Source organism: Hypomesus nipponensis, chromosome 25 (genome assembly GCF_054491055.1).
Source record: "Hypomesus nipponensis isolate SF chromosome 25, ASM5449105v1, whole genome shotgun sequence".
Taxonomy (NCBI): domain Eukaryota; kingdom Metazoa; phylum Chordata; class Actinopteri; order Osmeriformes; family Osmeridae; genus Hypomesus; species Hypomesus nipponensis.
Genome location: NC_140385.1, coordinates 6,896,380 through 6,923,074, shown reverse-complemented (window position 1 = coordinate 6,923,074; position 26,695 = coordinate 6,896,380). Strand labels below are relative to the sequence as shown.

The 26,695-nt window shown below is 49.4% G+C and overlaps 1 protein-coding gene across 1 annotated transcript in view; it reads left to right on the top strand.

Moving 5' to 3' along the window:
• The window catches only part of pcdh7b (protocadherin 7b), a 104,682-nt gene that overhangs the window by 49,595 nt on the left and 28,392 nt on the right, over positions 1-26,695 (top strand). Inside the window, exon 3 of the mRNA XM_084692123.1 lies at positions 1,614-1,830. Within this exon, the coding sequence (XP_084548249.1) occupies positions 1,614-1,830 (217 nt within the window). The remainder of the gene's footprint in view (positions 1-1,613; positions 1,831-26,695) is intronic.

Genomic DNA, 26,695 nt, shown 5'->3' with positions numbered 1-26,695 from the left:
GAGGGAGAAACAGGGTCCGCGTGGATGAAGCTCCTGTTTAATATTCTTGTGGCTGGTTAAGAAACAAGGGAAGAAGGGAGGGAGGGGAGAGTGAGGGAAGAAAGAGGGCCAGGGGGGTAGGCGATGGGAGAGAGGAACAGCGAGTGTGTGAGCTGTGACGATGTTTGTATCTAATTAATGAATCGCATTAGCCATTTGTTATGCCATTTATTCCGGTAATGGCCAAACTAGCCATTCATTTGTCGCCTCACGGTCTTCCTTGCTCTCGCTATCTCTCTCTTTCTTGCTCCTTACCTTCCTCTCAGGCAGTGTCCAGAAGAAGAACAATAAAAACAAACAAACAAAAACACAGAGCTAGCCAGAAAAAAAAGGAGGGGAAAAAAGAGAAATGGAAGTTTGCACGTTAGGAGGATAAACCCTGTCCTCATCCAACCCTCGTCTCCCCAATTTCCACTATATTTCACACTCAATCTCCATACCTGTCTCTACCTCTCTCTTCTGGTCTCCCTGTCTCTCTCTCTTTCTTGACCTCTCTCCGTCTGTCAACTCGTCCAGCAGTGATCACTGTGTTTATTCTGCTGGAAGGAAGGATAGGCCTCAGCATTAATGACATGTTCAGTCAGTGTTTAGCTAGCATACACCGCTCAATACAGTTTGAGTAAACAGTAACCTTCCGTTCTCTAATATCAGCATTCTGTACTCCAAGTGTATGTATTTCTCTGTGTGTGTGTGTGTGTGTGTGTGTGTGTGTGTGTCAGGGTGTATTTTGACAGGGAATATGTTTGGGTGAAAACAGATGTCGTACACCTTGCACATGTTTGTATGTGTCCGAATATTTGTACATGAGCGTGTGCGTGCGTGTGTGTGTGTGCGTGTGTGTGTGTGTGTGTTTGCAGCTCCCACAGTGTCTATTTGCACTCATCCTGTTTATATGCCTTTGCTCTGGTGTTAGCTTGTACCTCCCACAGGGATACTGTTTGCTCACCTTGTCCTGCTTTGGTCTGCAAGTAAACAAGTGAAAGAGGCCACCCTGTCCTTCAGTCCTCCTTAGCGGTGGTTAACACATCACCAGGCAGCTGCCATATTCACAGGCTCCCACAGGCTTTAAACACAGGCTCATCTCCTACATGATATCCTTCCCACAGACTCCATTAACAAGGCCTATGGGGCTGGTATGTTGGCAAAGATGTTCGATTGAAATGCACTTCCTGTTAGCAACCAGACAGATTGTTTTCAACTTTTAGCTTTTCGTCGCACCTTTTGGGTGTTTAGCTTGGTTGTTTAGGATGTGGTCTGTTGGTACCAGATAGTGGAGTGACATGCTTAGGCGACGTTTTACTTTTGGACTTCTTCTCTTCGTCTTTTATTTAGTAATAGTCCCCTTACTTTTCACTTTTACTTTTTCCTGGCTGTGTCATCAAATTCGCCCCCCCCAATCCCCCTCACCCCAATCCAAAAGCCACCCATATCCCACTGCAAAACAAAACAAAACTGAATCCTTCCCTGCCCTCCACCCATCCCTGCACCCCAACCCCCGCACCCCGACCCCAGACCCAGCGGAGGTCCGCTCCAGCTCAGTCCAGTGACCCCCAGACCTGTCCTTTCTCTTGTAGCCGTTCCGCCGAGTGACCTTCTCGGTGGTGAGCCAGCCCCAGGACCCGCACCAGGGATCGCTGCAGAGCTGCTACGACAGCGGGCTGGACGAGTCGGAGACGCCCAGCAGCAAGAGCTCCTCCGGCCCCAGGCTGGGGGCCCTGCCCCTGCCCGAGGACAGCTACGAGAGGACCACGCCGGATGGCAGTGTCGGTGAGGCAGAGCATATGGAAAATGGTAGGGGCAAACACAAAAGGAGATAAGAGTTAAAAAGAAAAAAAAAAAAAACGATATGAATCAAATCAAATACATGAAAATAACAAAACACATACTGTTTAAGGAGAGGTACATAGCTGTAGGTAGATACCCATGCAGACACGGCTCACACACACGTAGGTGCTTAGTGTTTGCGGTCGCGGGAGCCAGTCGGCGCTGGGGTGCGCACTGTCGTCGGAGGGTTTGAGGACGCTAGGTCCTGTGTCCAGTTTGCACTTTTGAGAAAGGTAGGGTTATGGACGGCGTGAGATGTGCCTCTTGGACACCCGCGGCGCCTCAAAGACTGCGTCAACGCAGCGTCAAGGGGTGTGTTCTAGGAACTAGAGCAGCCAATTGAAATCACTCGGACGGGCTTGCTTGACTGACTGTGTTCTCTTTAACAGTGCAGTTCTGTCCATCAAACTGGATTTTTCTGGAGGACCTGCATAATTTACTCATGGCTGTTTGAGAATATGCAACTCATATGAATATAAGCCAACCCACTTGTGCCCCACCTTGCTCCATTTGATCAATGCGTATATGGATTTTATATTGCCTTGATGGAATCTCTACTTGATCTTTATTTGTTTTTTGACCCGCTTCCAAACTTATCAAAGTTTGCACAAACAGTGAAAACTTTGGCGCTAGCCAAGGTCCAGTTGTACGACCCCCTATGTTTAGCAAGACAGAATGGTTTGCCCTGTCCAGCTGAGCAAAGGTGGAAGTGATGCTTTGAGAGTGTCATGTGATGGATGTAGGACCCAGGGGGAGCTGGACAGGAAGGAACAGGACGAATGTTTGTGTAGTGGATAACTGGGTAGCTTCCTCCAGAAGATCATGTTCTGGGTTAAAGAGACAGTACCGGTTTCCGCCACTGAAGTCCAATGCGCTTCAAAGGTATACTAGAGACAAATAGATTCGGGTTTTCAAACCCATCACATGAAAATCTTGGCATTTCATTTTCTCAAGACAGAGTGACAAGAGGGTTTGAACAGTATGAATCTGGAATTTTTGAGGAAAAGGTTTATTCTGATCCATGGCTTTTTCTTTCAGCTGTAGCGTGACCTTAGCCATTTGACAGGCAGTGGCCTCGATCTGAATTTACTACTGACACTCTCATGGACTGAACCTTTTAAGAAAAGACGTTTCAGAGGACCAAACGTCACAGAAGGACAAGGCTTTGACCTCAAAGGTGAACCATGACAGAGCCAGACAGTGGTAGACAGAACGGACATGGTTTAGTGTTTGGCTAAATTACCTTTTAACTCTGCCATTTGCAGGGAACATTTGGGCCTTAATGTAGATTAAAAAGGCTTTGGATGTGAAATTGAGAGCGTGGGCTTGAGGGTCTACCCTCTGGGTATTTAAGACCTTGCATTCAGACAATGGCCGCCCATTTAAGAGCCAAATTAGCCTCAATTAAAGGCTCGTTTCAATTTAGGCTGTCTTAAAGTAATTGGACTGGGGGAATCAATACCCGACAGGGAGATTAGATCTGATCTGTGATCTGCCTATCAATCAAACCAGACCCCAAAAGACACATATACACATCATCCAAAAGATTTGGCCTTTGAAGTGCTGGCAAACTATTTTTTACTACAGTAACCGAGAGTTAAGTTGTGAATCTCCTTTTATCTTTTTTTGTGGACCCTGCTAGCTTGGTTCTAGGAGGGGATTGTCCCAAGGTCAAACATAGCAAGGCAGATGAATCATTCTCTGTGCAGCTCTAACTGCCTCTAGCTATCTTTAAAGGGATCAGTTGATTTGTTGTTGTAGCTTGTGTGTGTGTGTCCTTGTGTCTACACGTGGGCATGTGTGTGTACTGCAGGTGTGTCCTTATTGTCAGCCTGCGACAATCCGACAATTCTACCCAACCTACATCACAATGCTACAAACCTGTCTGTTTGATCCTCAATCAGTAAATCGAGCCCACCTTGTGAGAAGGAGATACCTCCTCTTTGTATCTATCAAACCATGTCCAGACATAACTCAGGTTTTCGCATTTCACAGACGCTCTTATCCCGAGCGACTTACAGTAAGAACAGGGACATTCTCCCCGAGACAAATAGGATGAAGTGCCTTGCCCAAGGACACAACGTCATTTTTTGGCACGGCGAGAACTCGAACCGGCAACCTTCAGATTAATAGCCCGATTCCCTAACCGCTCAGCCATCTGACTTAAAGGTGGAAGGGCAAACAAATGCGGCTTGCGACTTTTGCCCTCACCTAATCGCTGCAACCTTTCGTTCAGTCTGAGCACACAGACTACCAGGTGCTACATTCAGCGCCAAGCTAGCACGATGCCCATTAAAAGCCTACGAAAACGAGGCAGGAAGAGTTAGCAGATGGGCGCAGAGCCATACAGGCTTCTCGTTAGGCCGAGCTAATCGTGCTCATTATGTAGCCTGAGAGGAGCAGCAATGCTGCCTGGTGTCTCTGCGTGGTCCTGCTGAGACGTTTCCCCTCTGCACCGGTTCGGACCAGAATGCTCAGGATTAAGGTCGTGGGGGCTTTTTCTAACTCCTGATTTCATGAAGGCTTTTCTCATTCTTGATGTGGAGGTTTTTAAAAATGGGACATCAGAGGAGTATTATCTAACTGTTCCGTGTCCTGTGGTTTCCCGGGTCCCTGACTGTGAGGTTGTTTTGGTGTCCTTGGGGCGGGTGTCAGGGTTGCGTTCGGAGAGTGGAAAGCTCACTCTGGCGAGTCATGGGGGAAATCCCGCCGCTCGACCAACTCGGTTGTTGTCAATCGATGATCAGCCAATCGATGTGCAGCTGCAGCCTACCTACTCATCCACCTCTGGTACCTAGTTACACTCTCTTCCCCCCGCACTCTCCCACTCTCTCTCTCTCTGGCTCACTCTCTGTCTATCTGTATCTCTTTCTCACATCTATTTTTCTTCTCTATTCTTCCTTCTCTCCCTCCCTCCCTCCCTCCCTCCCTCCCTCCCTCCCTCCCTCCCTCCCTCCCTCCCTCCCTCCCTCCCTCCCTCCCTCCCTCCCTCCCTCCCTCCCTCCCTCCCTCCCTCCCTCCCTCCCTCCCTCCCTCCCTCCCTCCCTCCCTCCCTCCCTCCCGTTTTTTTCTTCTCTCTAACCTGTACTCTCAATGTCTTTCGTCACTCTATCCATCCTTCAGTGTATCTCTCTGTCTCACACACCCACTCTCTCTCTACCTCTCTCCGTAAATGCAGTCGGGGTCCCTGGGCTTGTACATAAGTCACTGTGTTTTTTTGATTTTCCCCATCCCTCCACAAGGTCAGTACTCCCCGCTTCCGTAGGGAACGTCGAAAAACACGGCTCCACTGTTTATTTTACAATGAAGTACTCTGGCTCACCTCTGTGTGGAAGCTGAGGGAGCTAGCTCTGGGAATCATTATGGATGCGACGCGACAATCCTTACCTGCGTTTGACCCTGGAAACGCTGCGTACGCGCTTGCACACGATGGACACGTCTCAATAGCCTCACCTGCTTCCCTGTTTTCGTGGAGATTCACGCATTTAGTTGAGGTGGTACGATGCGAGTGTAGTGCTTTTGGCCCCCCGGCGTCTCCGAATCTCTGTTCGAAAAAGAAAAGGGAAGTTTGATAAAAGCAGACAGGTCGGGAACATGTGGAGACTATATTGTGTGCTCCTGCACAAGACGACTACCTCACTGTAATATGCATTCGAAATCTTCTACAGCACTTACTGCGGTAGGGTATCTTCAGCATCACTCTGTTCTGTATTTCCTCATCCAAGGAGCATGTACATGAAGCAGATGCCTAAAGCACAGCTGTGTGTTCACTTATTCATCAGATCCTCCCCCATATGCACACACACACACACACGCACACACCCTGGTCATTAGTTATTCACAAATGGCAAGTGTCAGGAGTCAAACTCTATAGGGTCACACATCCGGAGGAAGGCCCGTCACATTTGATGCAATGGGTACGAGTCAGATTGCTGAATCTGTTCATGGATTTCTAAGTGCCGTATGCCTCCTTCCGCAAGGGTTGATTTTTGAGGAGCACTCGTTGGAATAACTGGTTTCCACCTCAAATTATGTGTGAATGTATTACATGGATGACCCTGGCAGTTGCTCCCAGTTTTGACATCCCCCGCAAGGTTTTGATATAATATTGATTAGGCTTGAGGGTGTTTTGCTTGGGTCTAAAGGCCATGGGTTATTACACGGTAGCTATGCCAGGAGTCAGTACGTCCGAGCCTTGGTTTGTGTGGTTGTGGTTCTTCCCATTAGGTTCATATGATAGCCATTCGCCTTGTTAGCATGAATGGCTAAAGGACTAGTTACGTCTAGTTTTAACTACACACGCTATGCAGGACTAGACACTATCAAAGGGTTTGTTATGGAATTTGGAGTTGGGTAGTAGCATTAGCATGTGTAGCATGTCACTCTGACTGCAGTGTAGACTATTTCTCTCTTTCTCTCTTCTTCTGTCCCTCTAGTTTTTCCGAGGTTTCAACCGGTGAGGTAAACAAGGACCATAACACGTGACACCCTTCTCCAGCCACCTGAAAGACCTGATAGATAACAGCACTTTTGTTATTTTCTAATCAGTTTTCTCCGTCAAAGTGCCGCTTATGTTGGTGTTAGCGCGGTGTGTGCGTGCGTGCTGGGGAAGAAAAGAAAAAAACCTCTGTTCATTAGGCAATCCCAATTTTAGGGCCAGATGGTAAAGTGAGCCCATTGAATTAAAGCCATTCATATTTCAAGAGCTCTGCAGTACTGGTGCTGGGGTGTGTTTTTCCAACTTGGTGGAAAGTGTGTGAGTCGTAGATGGAGATGGCATTCTGTTACAGAACACACACACACACAGACACACACACACACACTTAGACACACAGGTACGCACATATGGGAAGAGACAGATTGGCTGAGTGGCATCCCTGTGTTTGCACGGTGCCTTTTCTGTGTGTGTGTGTGTGTGTGTGTGTCTGCGTTTCACCGTCTGTGTTGTGTGTGTGTGTGTGTGTGTAGGCTTCAGGACCCCCTGTGAGAAGCAGCGTAGTAGAAAATCACACACTCCTAGACCTCTCACCATCCATCTGGATGTTACTCTCTCACTTTAGTCTGTTGTGTTGCTTTCACCAAGGTCATTGTGTTGGTGCTCTCTGTGAAAGGGGGAGGCAAAGAGTCGAAAGCGTTTGCACATACATCCGAATTGAAATCAGCCAGAGATGATGAATGAGCTTTCACATTTACACTCCTTAGCTCAATCAGTAATGCCCGTATGGTGTATGTGATTATGCATTTTGCTTCCATATACTACACCCCCCTCCCCCTCCCCATCCTCGACTATCTCGTAGCCTCCCTCTCTCTCTTCGGTCCTCTCCTTCTTCTTTCATTTCTCACGAGAAGAGAGTGAAGGAGTGAGACAGAGAGAAAGCGAGGAGGGTGATATGGAGAGAACTGCCTGCTAGCGGCGAGGTGGTAATTCTTGACGACAGCCATGATTGATGACTGCCCAGACAGCGCGGGCAGGTATTCAAATCAAGTGCGCCTACATAACACTTCCTGCAGGACAAGAGCGCTAGACCCGGGACAGACTGAGACACACACACGCATACATTAGCCACTACTCTTCAGGGGAAATCAAGCAGATAATACAGAAGAATCCTTCCCCCAAAATACCTAAAATGGTGGAACAGTGGTTTCAGAGGACTGCTTCAGCTGCTCAGGATATACAACAAACACACACAGACTCAGACACACACACACACACATTCAGTGGTATTCTGTAGTGTTGATCAGACTGACACCCACTGGCAACAGTGTGGATCAGGGATGCAGCGGCCAAACTGAAGCTAATTCACAGAGAAGCACCGTGTGAGGTCCAAGATGTTGTTTTTGGGGGATATCTACACAGGCCACCCAGTTCACTCTCCTGCAACAGGGCAGCGGACACCGTCACCCAAACCAAGCGGTCCCAATCGTGTCTGGAGCGCAAGCGCGTCGGTCCGAAGCTTTTAGGAGACGAAGACAGAGGGAGAGACTGAGAGCGAGAGAGAGCGAGAGAGAGCGAGAGAGACAGAGAGAGAGCGAGAGAGAGAGAGAGAGCGAGAGAGAGAGAGAGCGTAGCACAGAGCTCCCAGACCCAAGCGGAGGCATGACTGTGTTGTCAATGAGGACCGCTGCCGCCGTGCCTGCCGCCATGCCCGTGGACGGGCCTTCTAGGTGCAACCAAGCGGCGACTGGCAATTTGGCACGCTTCCGAAACGCACTGGTGCTCGCTTATCCGGGAGCGAAATCATTCTCCCAGGCAGCTGTTGGTTTGAAATGTGTCGCCTTAACGTTTGTTTTTTACTTTCGTCTTTTTTTTTTTCTCGTCTTTTTTTCCTTCTCGTTTTCATCCCTTATCTCGTCCTTCTCTCCATCTCTGGCCCGTGTATCTCCCATGTTTTCCCTCCCTCTACCCACCCCCCCCCACTCCCTACTCTCCCTGTTAAAACGAATCGCTGTCATTTGCTATATTCCTTCTCGCCTTCCCCCTCATTATTTCACATTGATGCATTTTCATTGTTGTGACAGTGCGCACACACACACACACACACACACACACACGTGTCTTCTAGACAGGTTTAAGGGGCTGGGTGTTCGAGGGTAGAGGGGCAGGGGAGAGCGTGTGTTTGATTGGTGTTGTTGCACCGGGGGGTGGGGGGCATGGGCAGAGATGGGGGGGCACAGTGGGCGCCGTGTTTCTCTCTCTCTGTGTGAACTGCATGGCGCCCAGCCCACCGCGCCCACGGGCTAGGCACACAAAGAGCTGCCAGCTGCAGTGCCCTTTCTAGTGTGTGTGTGTGTGTGTGTGTGTGTGTGTAGTATGTATCATCTCTCTCTCTCTCTCTCTCTCTCTCTCTCTCTCTCTCTCTCTCTCTCTCTCTCTCTCTCTCTCTCTCCCTCCCTCCCTCCCTTTCCCAGGATCCAAGTGCGATTGAGAGCGCACGTTTGCGTGCTCGTGCGAGTCCGTGTGTGTCTCCTCCCCACGCCGCATTAGCATGGCAGGCCTCTGGGGCGAGGGGAATATGTGCGAGGAAGGGAGAGCAGCTCGCCCTGCCGTGGCTGTGTCCCTCCTGAGGGGGTGGGGGGCTCAGGAGGGGCTCTCTCACAACACAGGCTGCTGGCGGAGCGCGCCGTGGAGATACACGGCGCCACAGGCGGACCCACGCACGCACACGCGCGCACACACACACACACAAACGGAATAGGGAAAGAAAGGGAGATGGAGAGGAATGAAAGGGTTTCTATCAGACGCACACATCACACACAAGCGCCGTGTTTCGGTTCTGAGACATGCCCACACTCAGGCAGACTGAAGAAAATGTGCGCGCGCGGTAAAACACACGCACACACACACACACACACAGACTTTTCAACAGCAAAAGGTGCAGAGCCAGAGACTAATAAGCTGGCAACATTAATTATTTCCACTCTTAGCTCTGTGTGTGTGTGTGTGTGTGCGTGTGTGTGTGTGTGTGTATGCTTGTGTTTCTTGGCATCCTGGACAACTTCCAGTCGCCGGCAATTTCATTTGGCATCGAAGGAATGTCTGCATGATTACAGCAAACAATCACATCTACGAGACTGCAGACCATTTCAAAGATGGCCTGAATACGTAGGTAATCAACATTGGTTTCCTGGCCCTTAGACAAACAAGCTGGAACCAAATTGAGATGTGATGACCTTAGACATCATATTTTATGTGAGGACTAGTCTGTGTGTGTTTGTGTGTGTGCTTTGTGTGTGTGTGTGCTTTAGTTTGGCTGTCCTCACATTTCCACGCCCCGCTGACCTTTTGGAACACAAGTGTGGATATGTGTGGTGTGTGTGTGTGTGTGTGTGTGTGTGTGTGGTGGAGGTCTTTTCACTTCACATCAGTACTGTATACACACAACTAGGTGTGAAAGAATATTTTCTGGTCTGACAGCAGGCTACCTTAACCTTTAGCTATTCCTTCTCTAAGTTGCCGGAACAGTATGGTATCGTCAGGCTGTCGGAATAGTGGTTACATTCTAATAATCTCTCTCTCTCTCTCTCTCTCTCTCTCTCTCTCTCTCTCTCTCTCTCTCTCTCTCTCTCTCTCTCTCTCTCTCCGTCACTTTCTCTCTCTCTGTCTCTCTCTGTCTCTCTCTCTTTCTCGCCCTCCACACACGCACAAACAAGCTTCTCCCCGCGAGAAACCTCTCGGAATTTGTGGTTCCCGACCTGTGTGTTCTCGTCGTCCTGTCATCCCCGCGCGCTGCTCATCATCCCCAAATAGCCGAGACGTCACAAAGATCATCCGGCACGGACGCTAATTGACACCTCCTCGTTTAAACACGCTTCATGTGGTGTTCTTTGATCGACATGAAACGGAGCGCCCCCCCCCCCCCCACCCCCCCGCGGGCGTCCTTACACACTGGGAGCAGAGTCAGCGCAACTTTAAACAAGCGGCGGATAACAGCGTGTGTGTGAATAGATACATGACATGGATATATCACAGGAGCAATTGCCTGTATATGTGTCACTGAAACAATTTGAATGAGGGATGTGACTGGATGGGGGGCATGTCTGATTGCATCACACATTCCTCTCTACCACCCAGCAAAGCCACTGCGGCAACTCCAAATAATAACAGGAATGACAGAAAAAAACGGACGGACACATTCTCTCCGTTTCTGTTTGCAGGGTTTTTTTTATTCAATTCCCCACCCTGGCAGTGAGACCATATCAATCTGTTCCTGTATCAAGATGTATTACTGACTAGGCTGTGAGCCGGAGAGGAGGGACTGTGTGTGTGTGTGTGTGTGTGCGGGCGCACAGGCAAAGATGCATCACGTTCACAGACTGGCGCGGATAGTTTTTTTTTTACTTCTCTCCTTTCCGCATCTCTCTTTCTCTTTCCCTTTTCCCTCCTCTCCGCCTTATAAAAATAGATGAAAGGGTGTAACAATGGAAGAAGAGGATTATCTGCCCCCCCCTCTACTCTTCTCTTTTCTCCCTCCACCCCTACCCTCTCTCTCTCTGTCTCTCTCTCTCTCTCTCTCTCTCTCGTCCCCTCTCTCTCTCTGTCTCTCTCTCTCTCTCTCTCTCTCTCTCTCTCTCTGTCTCTGTCTCTCTCTCTCTCTCTCTCTCGTCCTCTCTCTCTCTCTCGTCCTCTCTCTTTTCTTCCCCCCCTCTATTTCTCAGAGGATGGGGGATCATGTGTTTTGATATGGAGGGAGGGAGACAGGAAGGAAGATGAAAGCTTGTGTGCTGTACCCTGTGGAGGTGCCCCTGTAGCCTGGAGCGACGCTGTGCTGGGGGGTCCAGGCACGAGAGAGCGTATGCAGCCGGGGCCCCGCGATGCCCCGCCACCTTCCTGACCTGGAGGGGGCTCATATCAAGCGCACCAGCACATGCAGCACACGTACTCGTGGCACACGAGCGCTCCTGTAAGCACACAGGAAGTGAGCAGACACTGACGAGTCTTTTGCTTGTCTTTTTTTTTTTTTTTGTGAGTGAAAGCTCTGTATGTACTGTATATATATATATATATATATATATATATATATATATATATATATATATACATATATATATATATATGTGTATATGTGTGTGTACATACAGAGCTTTCACTCACATACACATGAGAAACACACACAGAGTGTTCTATTGAACATCAGCCATCCTCACCTTTCAAAGCCGGAGCAGCAGTCAATCCTAGGGGCACAATAACCCTCGCTCGTTTCTCTACATTAGGAATTTCACTACCCTCCCCACATGGTTTCCTATGCAGTTGTTTTTTGCAGTCCCACAGTTCCCTGAACAGCAGTGGCTCAGGGTCAGGTGCGTCTCAATGAAGGCCCGACGGCTGCACTGAAAGAACTAAAGTAGTCGTTTTTTTTTTTTTTTTTTTCTTCTCTTCGTTCAAATCGTAGGCGGCATAGTCATGTTGCCGCAATTGCCAAACGACTTGTGCTGGTTTGATGGCGGCTCAGTGTGGTTTTAGTTTGCGTGGGACTCCATTTGGTCAGATGAGTTAAATGTTATTCTACTGGAGTCGCTCAAAAGGCATAAAGGTTTTATGCTCTGTGCCTCTGGTCAAGCCAGTGACTTTGCTGCAGATCGAGCGGTTGCCAGGTTTAAACCCCCCTATGCTGTAAATCCCTTTGGAGAAATGCATCTGTGAAATGAATGAATGCATTCTTAATATACTAAGAAGGTAATTCAAACCCCTTTCACCCAGTCGTGTGTGAAATTCACAGATTGTTTCGGTAAACTATCTGTGTTAAAGTGTGTCTGAATGATGCCATTTGAAGAGTGTGCGGGTGTGTGCTGCTAATATCTGCTCCCCCCTCTTCTCCTGTCCCTGGGATGCAAGGCTACTTGCTCAAGCATTGTTGACCCATTTAGGGGGCCTTCCGGTCTCCTTCATTCTTTCTTTCTTTCTTTCTCTCCTCTTCTCTCTCTCTCTCTCTCTCTGTCTTTTCTCTGTCTTTTTTTCAGTTTCTCCACGCGTCTGTGCCGAAACACACTCGTAATTCAACCCCCGCGCGCACACACTCACGCACACACTCGGACACGCAGAACAAACACGCTTAAAAAGGTATGTGGTCACATAGAATCGACGAAAACAGATGTTTCACTTCTCATTCGTGAAAAGTTCCTTGATCTTGCTCTCCTAAGACCCCCCCCCCCTTCCTTCTCCCTCTTTGAACAGTGCGGTTTGAAGTCGGAGTGCGTAGTGAAATTACATGTCACCGTCAAAATGCTAGGTCAGGAAATAAATTGCCCAGGTTCATAGCAAAACGGAAAAACAAAAACACATGACAGTCTGGGAATTATTTTGGGTGCTGCGTGCCATTTCCCCCTTGTGCTGCGATGAATATGCACTGGCACGTGGTAATTGAAGTGTCATGTCACCTCTGACTTGACAAATACCTTCAGAGTTCTTTTCCCTGACTTGTTGCTAATGCTAGTGTATTTTCTTACTGGAAGTTCACTAAGCTACGACATCATTGAATTTGTGGACACACACACACACACACACTCAACACACAAAGGCCCATGCGTGCTCCGTTGCCATACCATCCACCCACGTATGCACACACACACACCCACCCACACACTCTTATGTTCTGTTCGGGTGTGCCAGGTGCATGGTTTGTTGTCACCTTGAGGTGTCAAAGACACAAGTCTAAATACGTATGCCGGTCTTCTTTCCGTTCGTTCTTCCACAAGCCGTTTACCTCTGAGTCAGCCTTTCAACTCAACAAAGGCCCCAAATCAGCGCACAAAAGACCGGCTGAGGACAGTGGGAGATGGTTGTGGGGTGGGCCGGGTTATAATGACAACACTGTCACAATGAGAGGGGAGACTCAAAGGCAACAGACCTCCATTCAGCCCATAAAAGAAAAACACGAAACGTTCAACCTCAAGGCAACTTGACACCTGGGGGGAAAAAAAATAGTTAAAACAAAGGAAAGGATAGAGGAGGGAAGCAGGGTTTGTGTTTCTCTCTTCATGCTGCAAAGAAAAGGAAGGGGGAGGGGGGAGAAAAAGAAAAAGAGATTAGGTTCAGTAGTTAAGCCTGGAGACAGTCACACACCTGGTTTGGAGGCTTGGTGTGCCAAACTAAGGGTGTGTCTGTTTCCTGTCTCTTTGTTTGTGTTGACTCAGGCGCTGATTGCTAGCCTGGGGGGCTAGAGCAGTACCTCTGCACCTTCCTTTTGTCTCCTTTTTGCCCCTCAGGTGACTATTTGGGAAGGTCAGAGCTCATTACGGGAGAGGCCAAAAGAAAACAATTTTGTACCGTTTTTTTCTTTTCTTTTTTTGGTTAAAAGGCAAATGGGTGTTGGCTAACAAACAATTACTAGATTAAACTCTTTGGAAAGAATTTGGAACATTTTAAAGACCTTCCGCCCTTAAGCTCATGTGACTCCCACACGCAGGTCTCGTAATTGTCCTTTATTTATTTGTTTATGTTGATTTGATAAACGCTGTCTCTGAGCTAGCCTGTTTACCAAACTCTTTCTGCGCTTTGTTTCACAGGAAGACGTGGGAGAGAGGGAGGGAGGTAGGGAGGGAGGGAAGGAGGTAGGGAGGGAGGGAAATGGAGAGAGAGAGACTGACATAATGACAAAAGACGCCCCTGCGCGCGCCTCCGCGCCTCTGATGAGCTGACAAAACAGAGCATCCTAATCCGGATGATGTGCCTGCAAATCCACTCACAATACCCGCAAACATTCACCCGCCAACATACATACACACACCTACACACGCATGCACACACACACTCATTCACTAACACACACAAACACATCTTCACAAACACACAACTCACACTGACACGTACACACACACACCTACGTACATACATGAACACAAGCTTTCCCTACACCCACGCCCTCGGCAGAAACAGAACCAGACAATGATTGCAAATAAGAATCGAACGCAACAATCACCATCCCATGGATTCTGCTACAAGACTGTCCAAGCCTAACCATCTGTGTTTAATCTGAGGGATAGCTGTGAACAGTCTACTCTATGTACACTGATTTACACACACACACACACACAAATCTCACTACTCAATTTCTTATCATCACCCCCCCCCCCACCCACCCACGCTTAAAGACTTAAATCTAAGCCATCATATTTGTAGGTTCAGTGAGGCCAGCCCTTTTTGCAAGGTAATGCCATAAGACCAGCTTTAGGATGTTCCCTGTTGATTCTATCTTATCTCCTCCATCCCTCGTTTTTGTCACACATACAGTACCCTAAGAACAGGGGTAGGAGGAGGAGGAGGAGGAGAGGGTCACTGCGCAATGGAGGGCTGTTGGATATGCCTGATGAGGACCCAACGGTTCAGTCCACAGGCACCTCAGACACCGGAACATCTTCCATCAGATGGGTGTTTGTGTGTGGTCTCGGTCCACTGTACAGGTAGAGCAGGGCAAGCCCACTGGTCTCTCCAATATCAGTCACCGCCTCTTCGCGACCTCCTTTTTCGATGTTACTAGAACACTGTCAGCCCAGCTCCACACAGTGCAGTCTTCCCACCGACAGAGGAAGGAAGCGAGAAGGACAAGCGAGGGAACTTTCGATGGCGAGGTGAATCACAGGTGATTTGTTCCAGTCGTTATGCTCCGACTGAATGACAATGGGCCAGGAAACACAGAACTTCACTTCTTCTTAAATTACGACACGCTGTAGGATAAAGTTTTTTTTTACTTTTTTTTTTCGGACATGGCCAAACTCTCCAGAAGTTACAGTAGTTATGGAAGAGAGAGAGAGAGAGAGAGAGAGAGAGAGAGAGAGAGAGAGAGAGAGAGAGAGAGAGACTGAATGATGGGTCCTTCACCCGTACATGTTGGGAATCTGAAGTCACGCCAGACCTGCATAAATCATGTTAAATCCCTCAGCGTTTCAACATGGGGTGAGGACAGATACACACACACACACACACGTTTCACCTTGTTCCAGGCGTCCACAACTCTCCAAAATCACCTTTAAATCACTCTTCTTTATTTGAAAAAGAGGCCCACTTTTTAATACCTCATGGGGCTTGGGGTGACTTTAATATTAATCAAAATCATCTAGAGATTATCCCATGGAGTAGCAGATGGTTTGGGGTGAGAAATTACATTTTCCTCATGTTTTCGATTTATCTCTTTTCTTCCCTTGTTTGCCATCCCTCTTGTTTCGCTTTCTCTTGTTGATTTCATATAGTTCTTACCAGCATTATCTTGGATTACATTCCCTGATCCAACACAGCAGTTGAAAAAAAAAATTGAGCAAAGCTTTGTCAAAGCCTTATTAATCTATATTTCCATACATATATATGTGGATTAATCCATTATTAAAGAGAGACTTGACACTTGTGTTGTTCGCCATCTAAAACTCAAAGCTGGGACATAACCAACAGTTTTATAGGGGGCCCCAGGGAAAAAGGAGGGATGGAGTTAGGAAGGGAGGGAGAGAGAGAGAGAGAGAGAGAGAGAGAGAGAGAGAGAGAGAGAGAGAGAGAGAGAGAGAGAGAGAGAGAGAGAGAAAGAGAGAGAAAGAGAGAGAGAGATAGAGAGAGATAGAGAGGGAATGGGAAATTTGGTTTGCTTGGCAATATGTAGTCTGAGTTTATTGTCTACATGTGCGCGAGTGTTTGTGTGTGTGTGCATAGATGTTATTGTGTCGAGCGGGGGTGGGGGGGGGGGGGGTTGGATAGGGGTGGTGGGGGGTGCAGAGTGCGTGTCTTACCAGCCATGGAGGAGAATGCAGCAGCATCCTTTGGAGTGCTTATGATCTGAACAGAGGAAATAATGAGAAACAAAGAAGGAGCAGCTAAGATGCTGAGAGCACTCTGCCTAATGAAACACATGCTCCACCACGCACACACACACACGCACATGCAGACACAGCTTCAGCAAGCACCTAATGGTGCACACACACGTAGCTGATGGTTATCCTCCCCCTTCATGTCAAACGGGCGGTCCGGCATGTCACGGATGTCGTCTCAAAGGATCGCCCTGTCCTTTCAGTAAGCCCCCCCCCCCACCCCCACCACACACACACACACACAAACTCCTACCTCTATGCTCCAAAGCCCATCACCCCCATCTGTAAATCAATGACCAACCGTGAAGCCTGAGGAAATCAATGGCTCTCTCTCTCTCTCTCTCTCTCTCTCTCTCTCTCTCTCTCTCTCTCTCTCTCTTCTCTTTTCCTCCCTCTCTCACATGATCTTCACATCTCTTTAGCCTCTGTTCCTTTTTGGCACCATATGTCTCTGAATTACACCACATGTCTCTTTGTGTTACAAAGTTGGCACTGAGCTGTCAGCTATAGGTGTCAGAGCATGTCACGCAAATCCTCGCACTAAGAAATACAGCAATGAGCAGAAACACACACTTTTGTTTCATGATATGTTATTCATTCAAGCTGTGCTGATTGTAAGAGTTTAAGGCGAGAGGGCTGGGCAAGTTTGACGGTCTGGAGGGGGTGTTGTTGACTGGTATGTTTTGTAAATATGCAAACTGACTGCAAATAAGTTTGTGCTTGTTGTATCAGGTGTGTGTGCATGTGTTTGCTAACAGGCATGTGTTTCTGTATGCCTGCCAACAGTGGGTTTTCAACCCATACCAGCATTAGCAGCACTGACAAGCAGAAAGCGGTAGAGAATCGCACCATATTTCCCCTCAAATCTCCTGCGATGGTGTGAAGCACTGTTTTCACAGCTGCCTCTTTCTCTGTTCCTCCAATGTTCTGCCTCATCTTTTCATTGTTGCTGTTGTTGTTGTTGTTGTTGTTGTCGGTTTGTGCGTGTTAGCCGGTGAGGTGCGAGGTCCGTCTCCAGCATCCGTTTGGCAGCTCTCTGTGTGTGTCGGAGGCACACCAAGCAGTGTGGCCACACACTGCAGACACAGAGCCACGGAGAAAAAAGACCATCTTTTTGTTCCGGCTTAACTTATTTTCCCCGGACTCAGACCCCCCCAACCCCCACCCCCGTCTTTCTCCATCTCTGATGTGGTCCCCTCCTTGTAATCATTCTGTTTATATGCGAGCCCTAATATCATTCCGCCCCGTAATCGGCTTGCCACCTCCCGGAGAAATGTTATTTCTGGGATTCGGGGGGATTATTTAATTGCAAGTCGGGGAGGGGAGGCCGGCTCGCGGACCGGGGCCGTGCACGTGGCCGTGTCGGGAGCGCCCGTCCTCCACATCCAATTACCAGCCAGTCATCTGTCACTGTGGAGCGTCTCCGCGGGCCCTCAGCCACCGCCGCCGCCGCCGCCCCGGGGCGCTAATAATAGAACGATAACGATGCCACGACGACGAGAGTCGCGCTGTCCTGTTCTCCCGTGAAGCTCCACCACTGGAGGTGGAGGACACTCCCAGGTGTGTGTGTGTGTGTGTGTGTGGGGGGGGGGGGGGGGGGGTGCCCTCTAGGGGAGGTTGTTTGAAGTGGGGTGGGTGGTTGGGGGCGGGGGGGTGGGGGTGGGGGTGGGGAAGGCAGGCAGGGATGGATGAGGGGGTGAGACGGCGAGGCGTCTTCGGGGAGGGGGAGGGGGGGGCGAAGGGGGGGGCGAGCTGAGAGCGTAGCTCTCTCAGGAGCGGGAAGCCTGGTAAGCGGCGCGTGATTCCCCGTGCCGCCCCTGGGCGTGCTCTGTTCGCGTGGGGTCGTGTGAGATGCTTCCTGTTTGAAATAGGCGCGACAAAGTACGTCAGATAGACTTTGCGATGACACACGATTATATGTGGACCGCTCCATACTGTGTGAAATGCCCTGTAGGCTCTAAACAAGAGAATTGAATCTGGTAAACCGTGTGAACGTCCATGTTTACAGTCTCGTCGTAGAAGAGTCCAGTCATGATGGCTTATTCCCATGCGGAGGGACACTAGAGGCTGTTACCTGACCTGTTCACCAGAAAACTCAGAGATCCCACTGGGCAGGACTCCCGGGGTTATGACGGCTAGCCGCTGGGGAAATCCAGCGCGCGCTAGACTGACAAAGACTGACATTTACCTTACCCCGCTGTCCCGCCATCGCTGTCCCTCAGGATAAAACTACAAACAAGCACGGAAAGTTAGGACGGATCAAACATTTTCGAAGCACATCCAGCAAGCACCGAATGCTTACGAGTTGTACTTCTATGAATACATCTGTCTGTATCTGTGGCTAATTAAGTTGATATGCAATCTGCAACGTGTCTGTGAGGTCAGATCATAGAGCCTGCAATACTATATAAATAAAGTCTTATATTGGTCATGGTTGACAACATGCGACAGGTTGTGGGAGGAGAGATGTGCAGGATCAGAATCAGAGTGGGTTTCATTCGCCATGTTCACCTCCACGAGGACTTCACTGTGGCAGCATGGTGCATACATGAGACATCGAAGAATCTTAAATAAATAGTGTACGGGTCTAACTGATACAGTTTGTGTTAGCGCACAACACTCAGGTCAGACTCTCTCTCACACACACACACCTACGCACGGCACGTAACCCGACCTGTCATCCATATGCCATGAGCTGTGTAGCCGCACATTTTGAACAAGGAGTAAACGTCCATGGTACAAAGGCTTAGGAAGCCTGCTGAGGAAATGCCAAGCACACACACACACACACACACAGTTGCTGACATGTTCCACCAGCTAAGTACAGACCTACATTCCACATCGGGAGGTTTGTTCTCGAATGTCACGGATATACACTTTGTGTGTAGTCGATGGTTTTGGTGCTAGTTCCATTGCGACTCAGCCAATCAGGGATTGGGATGACCAGACATGTCAGTCCCATACATGTGTAAGATATAAATACAGTACCAGTCAAAAGTTTGGATGGAAAAATCTGTCCATACTTTTGACTGGTACTGTATATAGGATATATAGGATTTTTCTTTCTGAAAATACATGGAAATGGAATTGGTCTTGCTTGCTATGGCCTGGTATGTAGTGCTGATAGGAATATGAGGTGTCTGCTGGTGTGTGTGTGTGTGTGTGTGTGTGTGTGTGAATGCGAGGGGGGGGGGGGTGTTTTGACTGTAAATGTATTCCCATATGTTTACACTCATAACTGGATTATGGCTGCTCCAACACTAGCCTGTGCATACGTCCACTCACTGCTTCCCCTGCTCTGGAGTGCTGGGAAAAGCAGCCTTTCTACTTCATAAGTGTATTGTCTGCATTTCCTATGGTGGACAACGAGCATAGCGCTAATCGCATTAGCTTCGATAATGTGAGAGCGATACTTTTGACTGCTGCTGTGTCTTCTGGTGTTAGCTTTGCTAGCTGTAGAAGCACAGTGCTGTTCATTCTAACCTCTGCTTTGTGTAGGTTTGCGTTAGCTGGTTTAGCGTTGTCTGTGTGTGTGTGTCTGTGTGTGTGTCTTTGTCTGTGTGTGTGTGTGTGTGTCTGAGAGAGAGAAAGAGAGAGAGGGTGTGGATATCCAGCTTGTTATGCACTAATATGCATTAGAATTAAGCTCATTCCTCTGGAACGAAAAATGCTGAAAATTAGATGTACATTGAAGACGAAGGAAAAAAGAGAGAGGGAGGAAAAAGGAGTGGGGTCGGCAAATGATGAATTTAATGTTTCTTTTCAGAAAGTCAGGGATGAGGTCGCCACAAACGACTTATTTTCAACGTAAGCCTAGGGAAATGAAGCTTGGGATTTTCAATAGGAATAATTAGCCGGTTTGACAGATTTGCCGTGCTGTTTTCTGTGGTGTGAAGCCTGCTCCACTCTGTTTTGGGGCATAATCTCTTCTTTGAGGACGGCAGAGTGACAGTGAAGCGTTTTCTGGGGAAATCTGGCAATTAAAAGGACCATAATAATATCCATCTTGTGGGTTGTAATTAGAACCTGTTTGAGTTGACGTGAGAGGAGCTTAGAAGTCTTTAGACCCCAGCGGGACGTGCTGGTGTGCGTGTGTGTGTGTGTGTTTGTGTGTTTGTGTGTGTGTGGTTGTAGTGATGACTTAGGATGAGTAATGAAGGTGCCACTCTCAAAGACGAAATGTACCCATCCATCGCCCCTGTTCAGCCCTATCCCTGATTCGGCACTAGGCCACAAGCACATGTAGGATGTTAGGTGTAGGGTGGTCGCCTTGTATAACTCCAGTGAAGCTTAGACATATTTGAAAACAAGTTTTATCTCGTACACGGGCAAGGGAGGAGTGCATTTATTTGGCCCCTGTGTTTTTCGGTGTCAGCAACTAGTGATGGTTATCACATCTGATGCCCTTCAGCAACAGATCCTGGCACCACCCTTGAGCTGTACCCTCTGTCAACATAGGAGGGAGGGAGGCAGGGAGGCAGGGAGGAGGGAGGGAGGCAGGGAGGAGGGAGGGAGGCAGGGAGGCAGGGAGGAGGGAGGGAGGGAGGCAGGGAGGAGGGAGGGAGGGAGGCAGGGAGGAGGGAGGGAGGGAGGCAGGGAGGAATGAGGGAGGGAGGTAGGTAGGGAGGGAGGCAGAGAGCCAGGGAGGAGGGAGGGAGGCAGGGAGGCAGGGAGGAGGGAGGGAGGGAGGTAGGTAGGGAGGCAGGGAGGAGGGAGGGAGGCAGGGAGGAGGCAGGGAGGGAGGGAGGGAGGGAGGGAGGGAGGGAGGGAGGGAGGGAGGGAGGGAGGGAGGGAGGGAGGGAGGGAGGGAGGGAGGGAGGGAGGGAGGGAGGGAGGGAGGGAGGGAGGGAGGGAGGGAGGGAGGGAGGGAGGTTTTGGCTGAGCGCCTCCAAGGTGTTTAATTGTCTTCATAGAAGACCGCCCCACCTGTTTCCCTTCTCCAGCTGACTCTGATATCCCAGCCAAGACACGGCATGAATAAACAAATCACTCAATCCCAACTAGGGCTCAGCTCCACTGCTCCCACACCAGCCTGACAGTGGCCTCTGCCCCACAGCCATCCACAGGGTTCAGAGGTTAGGAAGCTCAAGCCTGATTTCACCTCTCGGTTTGGTCAGCGGTCAATCAATAGCATCTTCAAACTCTGCGGGCGAAGTACATCCAAATAAATACCTTTGCGTGGTTCGACCGTCGCAATAAAGCGCTAATATTTGAATCCTTCCATCCTTCTGTTTCTTGCCTCTGTTGAATCGCAGTCACAAGGGAGGGAGAGAACTCATCCAGGTCAGCTCAATGGGGACAGAAATGTTTTCCACACTTCCACACAATATTTAGGCGGACGCTCAAGCCATTAAATGAAATGGCAGAGAAAAAAACCAGCACATTCAAACGGCGGCTGGCCCCGAATGTTGTTTTATAGCTCTCTCTCCCTCTCCTGTTTCTCTCTCCCTCCCCTTCACTTTCTCTCCCTCACTTTTTCTGTCTCTCATTGGACCGGCGTAAACAGCTAGGCGCTGCATGAATGAGATTTAAAGATTTAGCTGCAAACTCCAAATGAAGGAGTCAAAAGTTTCAATTAAAACCAGGGGCCACAGGCAATTTTCACTTCATTGCTCATCCCTCTCTCCTTTCCCATCCTCCTACTCTCTCTCTCTCTCTCTCTCTCTCTCTCTCTCTCTCTCTCTCTCTCTCTCTCTCTCTCGTTCTCTCTCGTTCTCTCTCGTTCTCCATCTGACTGCTAGGAAGGTCAGTGCTGTCTGTTTGGTGTTCCAGCCGGGTGTTTGAAGGCCCACTTAAGGTTCTCTTAAGTCTTAAATGTGCTGAGCTGGCCACCGGGGTCCAGTCTGGGCTATGGAAGGCTCACTTCCAGTTCAGAGAACTCTCTGTCTCTACCTCTCTCTCTCTCTTTCTCTCTCTCTCTTTCTCTCTCTCTCTCTCTCTCTCTCTCTCTCTCTCTCTCTCTGTCTTTCTCTCCGTCCTTCCATCTCTCTGACCTCTTTTCTTGGAGGTCCTCTCGTTGAGCTCGTACAGTAACTGTGTGCAGTGTGCTCCGGGTTTGCCCTGACACGCTTTCATGTCTATGTTTGAGTCCACTGGATGCAAGCTTGTCATTATACTGTTTGTGTAAAAGAGTGTAAGCGCAAGGGTGTGTGTGTGTGTGTGTGTGTGTGCGTGAGCATATGTGTATAAGCATGTGAGTGAGTGTGTGTGTGTGTGTGTGTGAGTATGTGTGTGTGTGTGGCAAGAATGCATGTGCGCTTGTGTTCCCCGTGGATTAAAGCCTTGCTGACTTGCAGTCTGTCTCATAGCTCTGGTAATGTCTGTAGTCACAGAAGTAGTAGATGAGCGCGTGCGTGGGCCTCTGAGCTTGTGTTTGTGTGTGTGTGTTTGTGTGTGTTTGTGCCCTCTCGCTGGATGATTCTCCATGCAGCTGACAGTGCTGGTATCTTTCCCAGTCTCTCCTGACTTCAGCTCTGTTTGGAAAGGGTTGCGACCCCGTCTCTCCCTGGCTCTGGGTCGTAAACAACAGTCGGTGATATGAACAGTAGGGTTGGAAAATATTCTCTCTGCTGGTCTGGTATCTGTTAGGCAGGTTGTTACTGGGAGTAGAGTATGGCAGAGGTTTGCAGAGGAGAGGGGAGCTGGACAGAGTGAAAAATATATATTTTTTGACAGGAATAGCAAAATTGTGTTGCTAAAATATGCTACGGTGGAATGCAACCACTGTAAACATTGCCTCTGCATGTGTGTGTATAGGGATGGGAAAATCCGCCAATTCCCATAGTTGAAATTTCAGTGTGCCCTGGACACAGCTTCAGATTAACTCTGGCTGCACGGTTTCTAACATATTTGCATGTGTGAAATATATTTCACCATGAATATCAGTAGAGGTGCAATGTATTTATCATTTAGAAATGTGGCCCACGTGACAAATTATTGAATACATAGACAGATCCCTCCTCTCTAAAACGTTTCTGAAGCGCTCTCTCCAATCTCCCCTCACTGTCACTGACCAATTCTCCTAAAGTCTCCAGGCCAACACTCGCACGAGTTGGAGTACAATTGGCAGAGTTTAATCAACGTGTGTCGAATTGCACGGCATTGCGTTAGGAATCACTCATAAATCTTCCTATTAGTGGTCAGAGATCAGCCTACAGGATCGGATCTGTGCGAGGGGCGCGTCGCACATACTCTCAGCGATGGAGATGCATGTCCTTGTTCAGCTCGCACGTCTGCCTGCGCGCGCACGCGGAACGCTGGTAGAACAACAGCAGAAGCCTCCGGAAGTCCTTGCAGGGAACGCTGTGCCAGGTAAGACGGAAATCCTTTGAGACAGGCATGGGAGGAGGAGCGGGGGAAAAGGGAGAGAGGGGGAAGAGGGGGGAGGGGGGGAGGGGGAGGCGGCAGTGCCCGTAGGGCGTGCTGAGAGGCAGCGTGGGCCATTTGGCCCGCGTGCAGGGGGGGAGCCGAGGGGTGCGTGCCGGCGCAACGGAGGGCGGGGCGGCTCACCGTTGCGGTAAACACCTGTCTCACCCTATCAACCATGAAAGCATGAAGGGGTAATGGCCTTCACAAACGCGGCTACTTTGCCCGTTTGTGAATAGGAGGAAGGAGGGATTGGGGGAGAGTTGAGAGAGGGAAAAGGGGAGAGGGTTTCCGATCTTGTTATGGCATGTTTACATTAACATTTGATTCATTTAGCAGATGCTTTCATCCAATGCGACAGACAAATAGTGCATGTAGAAAGAACAGCAGAAGATGATCTACAATATTTTGCTGGTTAGAGTCACAAACACACACACACACACACACAAACACTGTAGAGTACACACACAAACACTGTAGAGTACACACACAAGCACTGTAGAGTACACACACAAACAGTATACAGTATATACAAGCACCAAAACTTTGTCCATGCACACACTTGCTCTCTATCTCTCTCTCGCTCTCTCTCTCTCTCTCTCTCTCTCTCTCTCTCTCTCTCTCTCCCTCTCTCTCACACACCCACTTTTAATTTCATGAAGAATGAATGTGTTTAATCTCGCGCTCCGCTGATACGCGGGCTCTGTCGTCTTACCCCGCTAGTCGATTGAGTTCAATTTCAATTCAGGGCTCCATGGTGCCAGTTCATTTTAACCCAATCTGCTAGGTCACTTAGAAAGAAGAGTCGCAGTGTGGAAGAATTAATATCTAGCTCCTCACACTGCACACTGCCCTGACATGGATGACTCCTCATGGAGAGCAGAAAGGCTAAAGCTAACATTAGGAAGGCTAACGCTCTTAGCATACACTAGGGTTACAGTCTGTGCGGGTACCTTTTGTACTAGACTCTAAGTTCTCCACATTCCACAATCTCTCTCTTCCACTCCGTCTGTCCATCTCTCTCTGTCTGTCTCTCTATCTCTCTCTCTCTCTTCATCAATACACAGAATCCTGTAGATAATCTGACACCAGCAACACACACACACACACACACACACTCTCCTCAGCCGTGTCTCTTGATATAAGGAGCAGGGTGGCCTTGAAACCTCTGTACTGTATCCTCCTCTAATCCCAACCTCTCAATGTGTGTGTGTGTGTGCATGTGTGCGTGTGTGTCCGCCTGTGTTTGCGTACGTGTGCGCTCTAATACTTTATGTCCACTGCACGAGAACCTGACCCGACTACCAAAGCACAGATTGCGAAAAGGCCCCCAAAAAACAGACTGACGCCATGCACGCACAATAGCGGTGATACGCATGTCTCTCTGTGCGCATGCTGCACTCAGGTTCCTTCGCTGGGCAGGTCTTGTTATCCATGCAGGGGGTCCTTAAGGGCACCGTCAGGGAGGCCACATGCTGGGAAGTCAATGGAAGAGGGACCCCCTGGGGGCTAACGGAGGAATAGTAGAGGAAGGCAACAGGACACACAGTGTGTAATGGCCTCCGGGCGGGAGGTGTGTGTGTGTGTCTTGTAGCTCACTGGTGGTCAGCGAGTGTGTGTACGTGCCTTCATGTTGAGGACGATGAGGATGTCCTGCCCCACTTCTTTCTGTCTCTCTCTCTTCTCTCTCTCTCTCTCTCTCTCTCTCTCTCTCTCTCTCTCTCTCTCTCTCTCTCTCTCTCTCTCTCTCTCTGTGGGGTTAAGAGAGAAATTCTGTCGGTCATCCAGACACACTCCGGGCCCGCTGTCTTTATATAGCCTCTCCCCTGGGTGGCATCGGACACATGCAAAGTCAACACTTCAGTCTAACACACATTCTCTCATTCAGCCCCCTGCCTCAAGCACGCAATCATGGAGGATCAGGGGTGTTGTTGTGGAGACAGACGGCTCGGCAAGCCCATTGGTGACGCCGCCCGCCCGTCAGTCCAACCATCCATGTATCCGTTACGCCATCCATCCACCTGTCTATTCATCCATCCATTCCCTCGCCCGTTCGCCCGCCCATCAAATATCTCTTTTCATCTGACTCGCTCAGTAATAATGATGTCACCATTTCACTTCCCTTGTCCAATCAGAGCCCATGCAGTGTGTCCAGACAGAGTCAGGGACAGGGTGATGTGGATTCTATCGCCTGCAGTTTTAATTATTCCATCTTTAAGGGAGGGCAGGTTATTAAACGGTGTCCATTTTAATCAAGCGTGCCGTGGCCCTCAATTGGGTGGATAATGAAAGGACGACTCGCCAAAATTGATTCGAAAGTTGAACTCGAACGCTCTCTCTCTCCGGCTGGCTTTCGGCGGCGGCGTGACAGGGCCGGCGTGCGCGGGGCCGCGTGACGCCCAGCCCCGCCGTCGAGGTCGCCGGTCTCACCTGCGCCTGTCCAATATCCTGCCCTTCCCCTCGCTCCGCGCTTTCTTCCTCACCCTGGAGGCCGGCCGCCGTAATAACGCCCTCCCTCCCTCCCCCCGCCCGGCCCTCCTCGCCCCCTCCTAGCCCTTCCCGTTCTCCCCTGTTCCCTTGCTTTGTAATGGAGTAATTGTCTGGCTCTTTTCACGGGCAGACAATACTAATTACAACCCGAGTGAAGATGCCCCAAGCCTCTCCTGGAGGAGACGCACTTCACAGAGGTGTCCTTAAAGCCCCTTTAAGGGATTAGCGCGTGAGTCGCTGTGTGCAGATCTGAACGGGAGTGAATTACGGAGTGGCTGTCGGCTGGGTACTGTGTGTGTGTGTGTGCGAGCGAGGTGTTACCTTTTACTTGCGTGTTTACCACACTGAACCTGTCATTATGTGTCTGCAGACGAGTCGTTACGTAGCCTTCTTCACGCATTCCATCTGTTTAGCTGTTAGTGGGGCGGCCGACGAGGAATTGACGCTGGCTTTTAGATAGCGAGCGCAAACAAAACGAAACAATCCTCCATCTCCATGTTCCCTCTCGGTTCCGCGGTCCCTCATTTGCTCCGCACGGAGCCTCTGCTCTCCACGCGGCTCGTCCACTTCTCCCTCGTTCCTTTCTTTTCCTCTCTCACCTTATCTCACCTGGTTTCAGCCCCCCCCCCCCCCCACACACACAACGTCCTCCCTCTGTTCTCTCATCTTCTTTTCCATCTGACGTAACTCT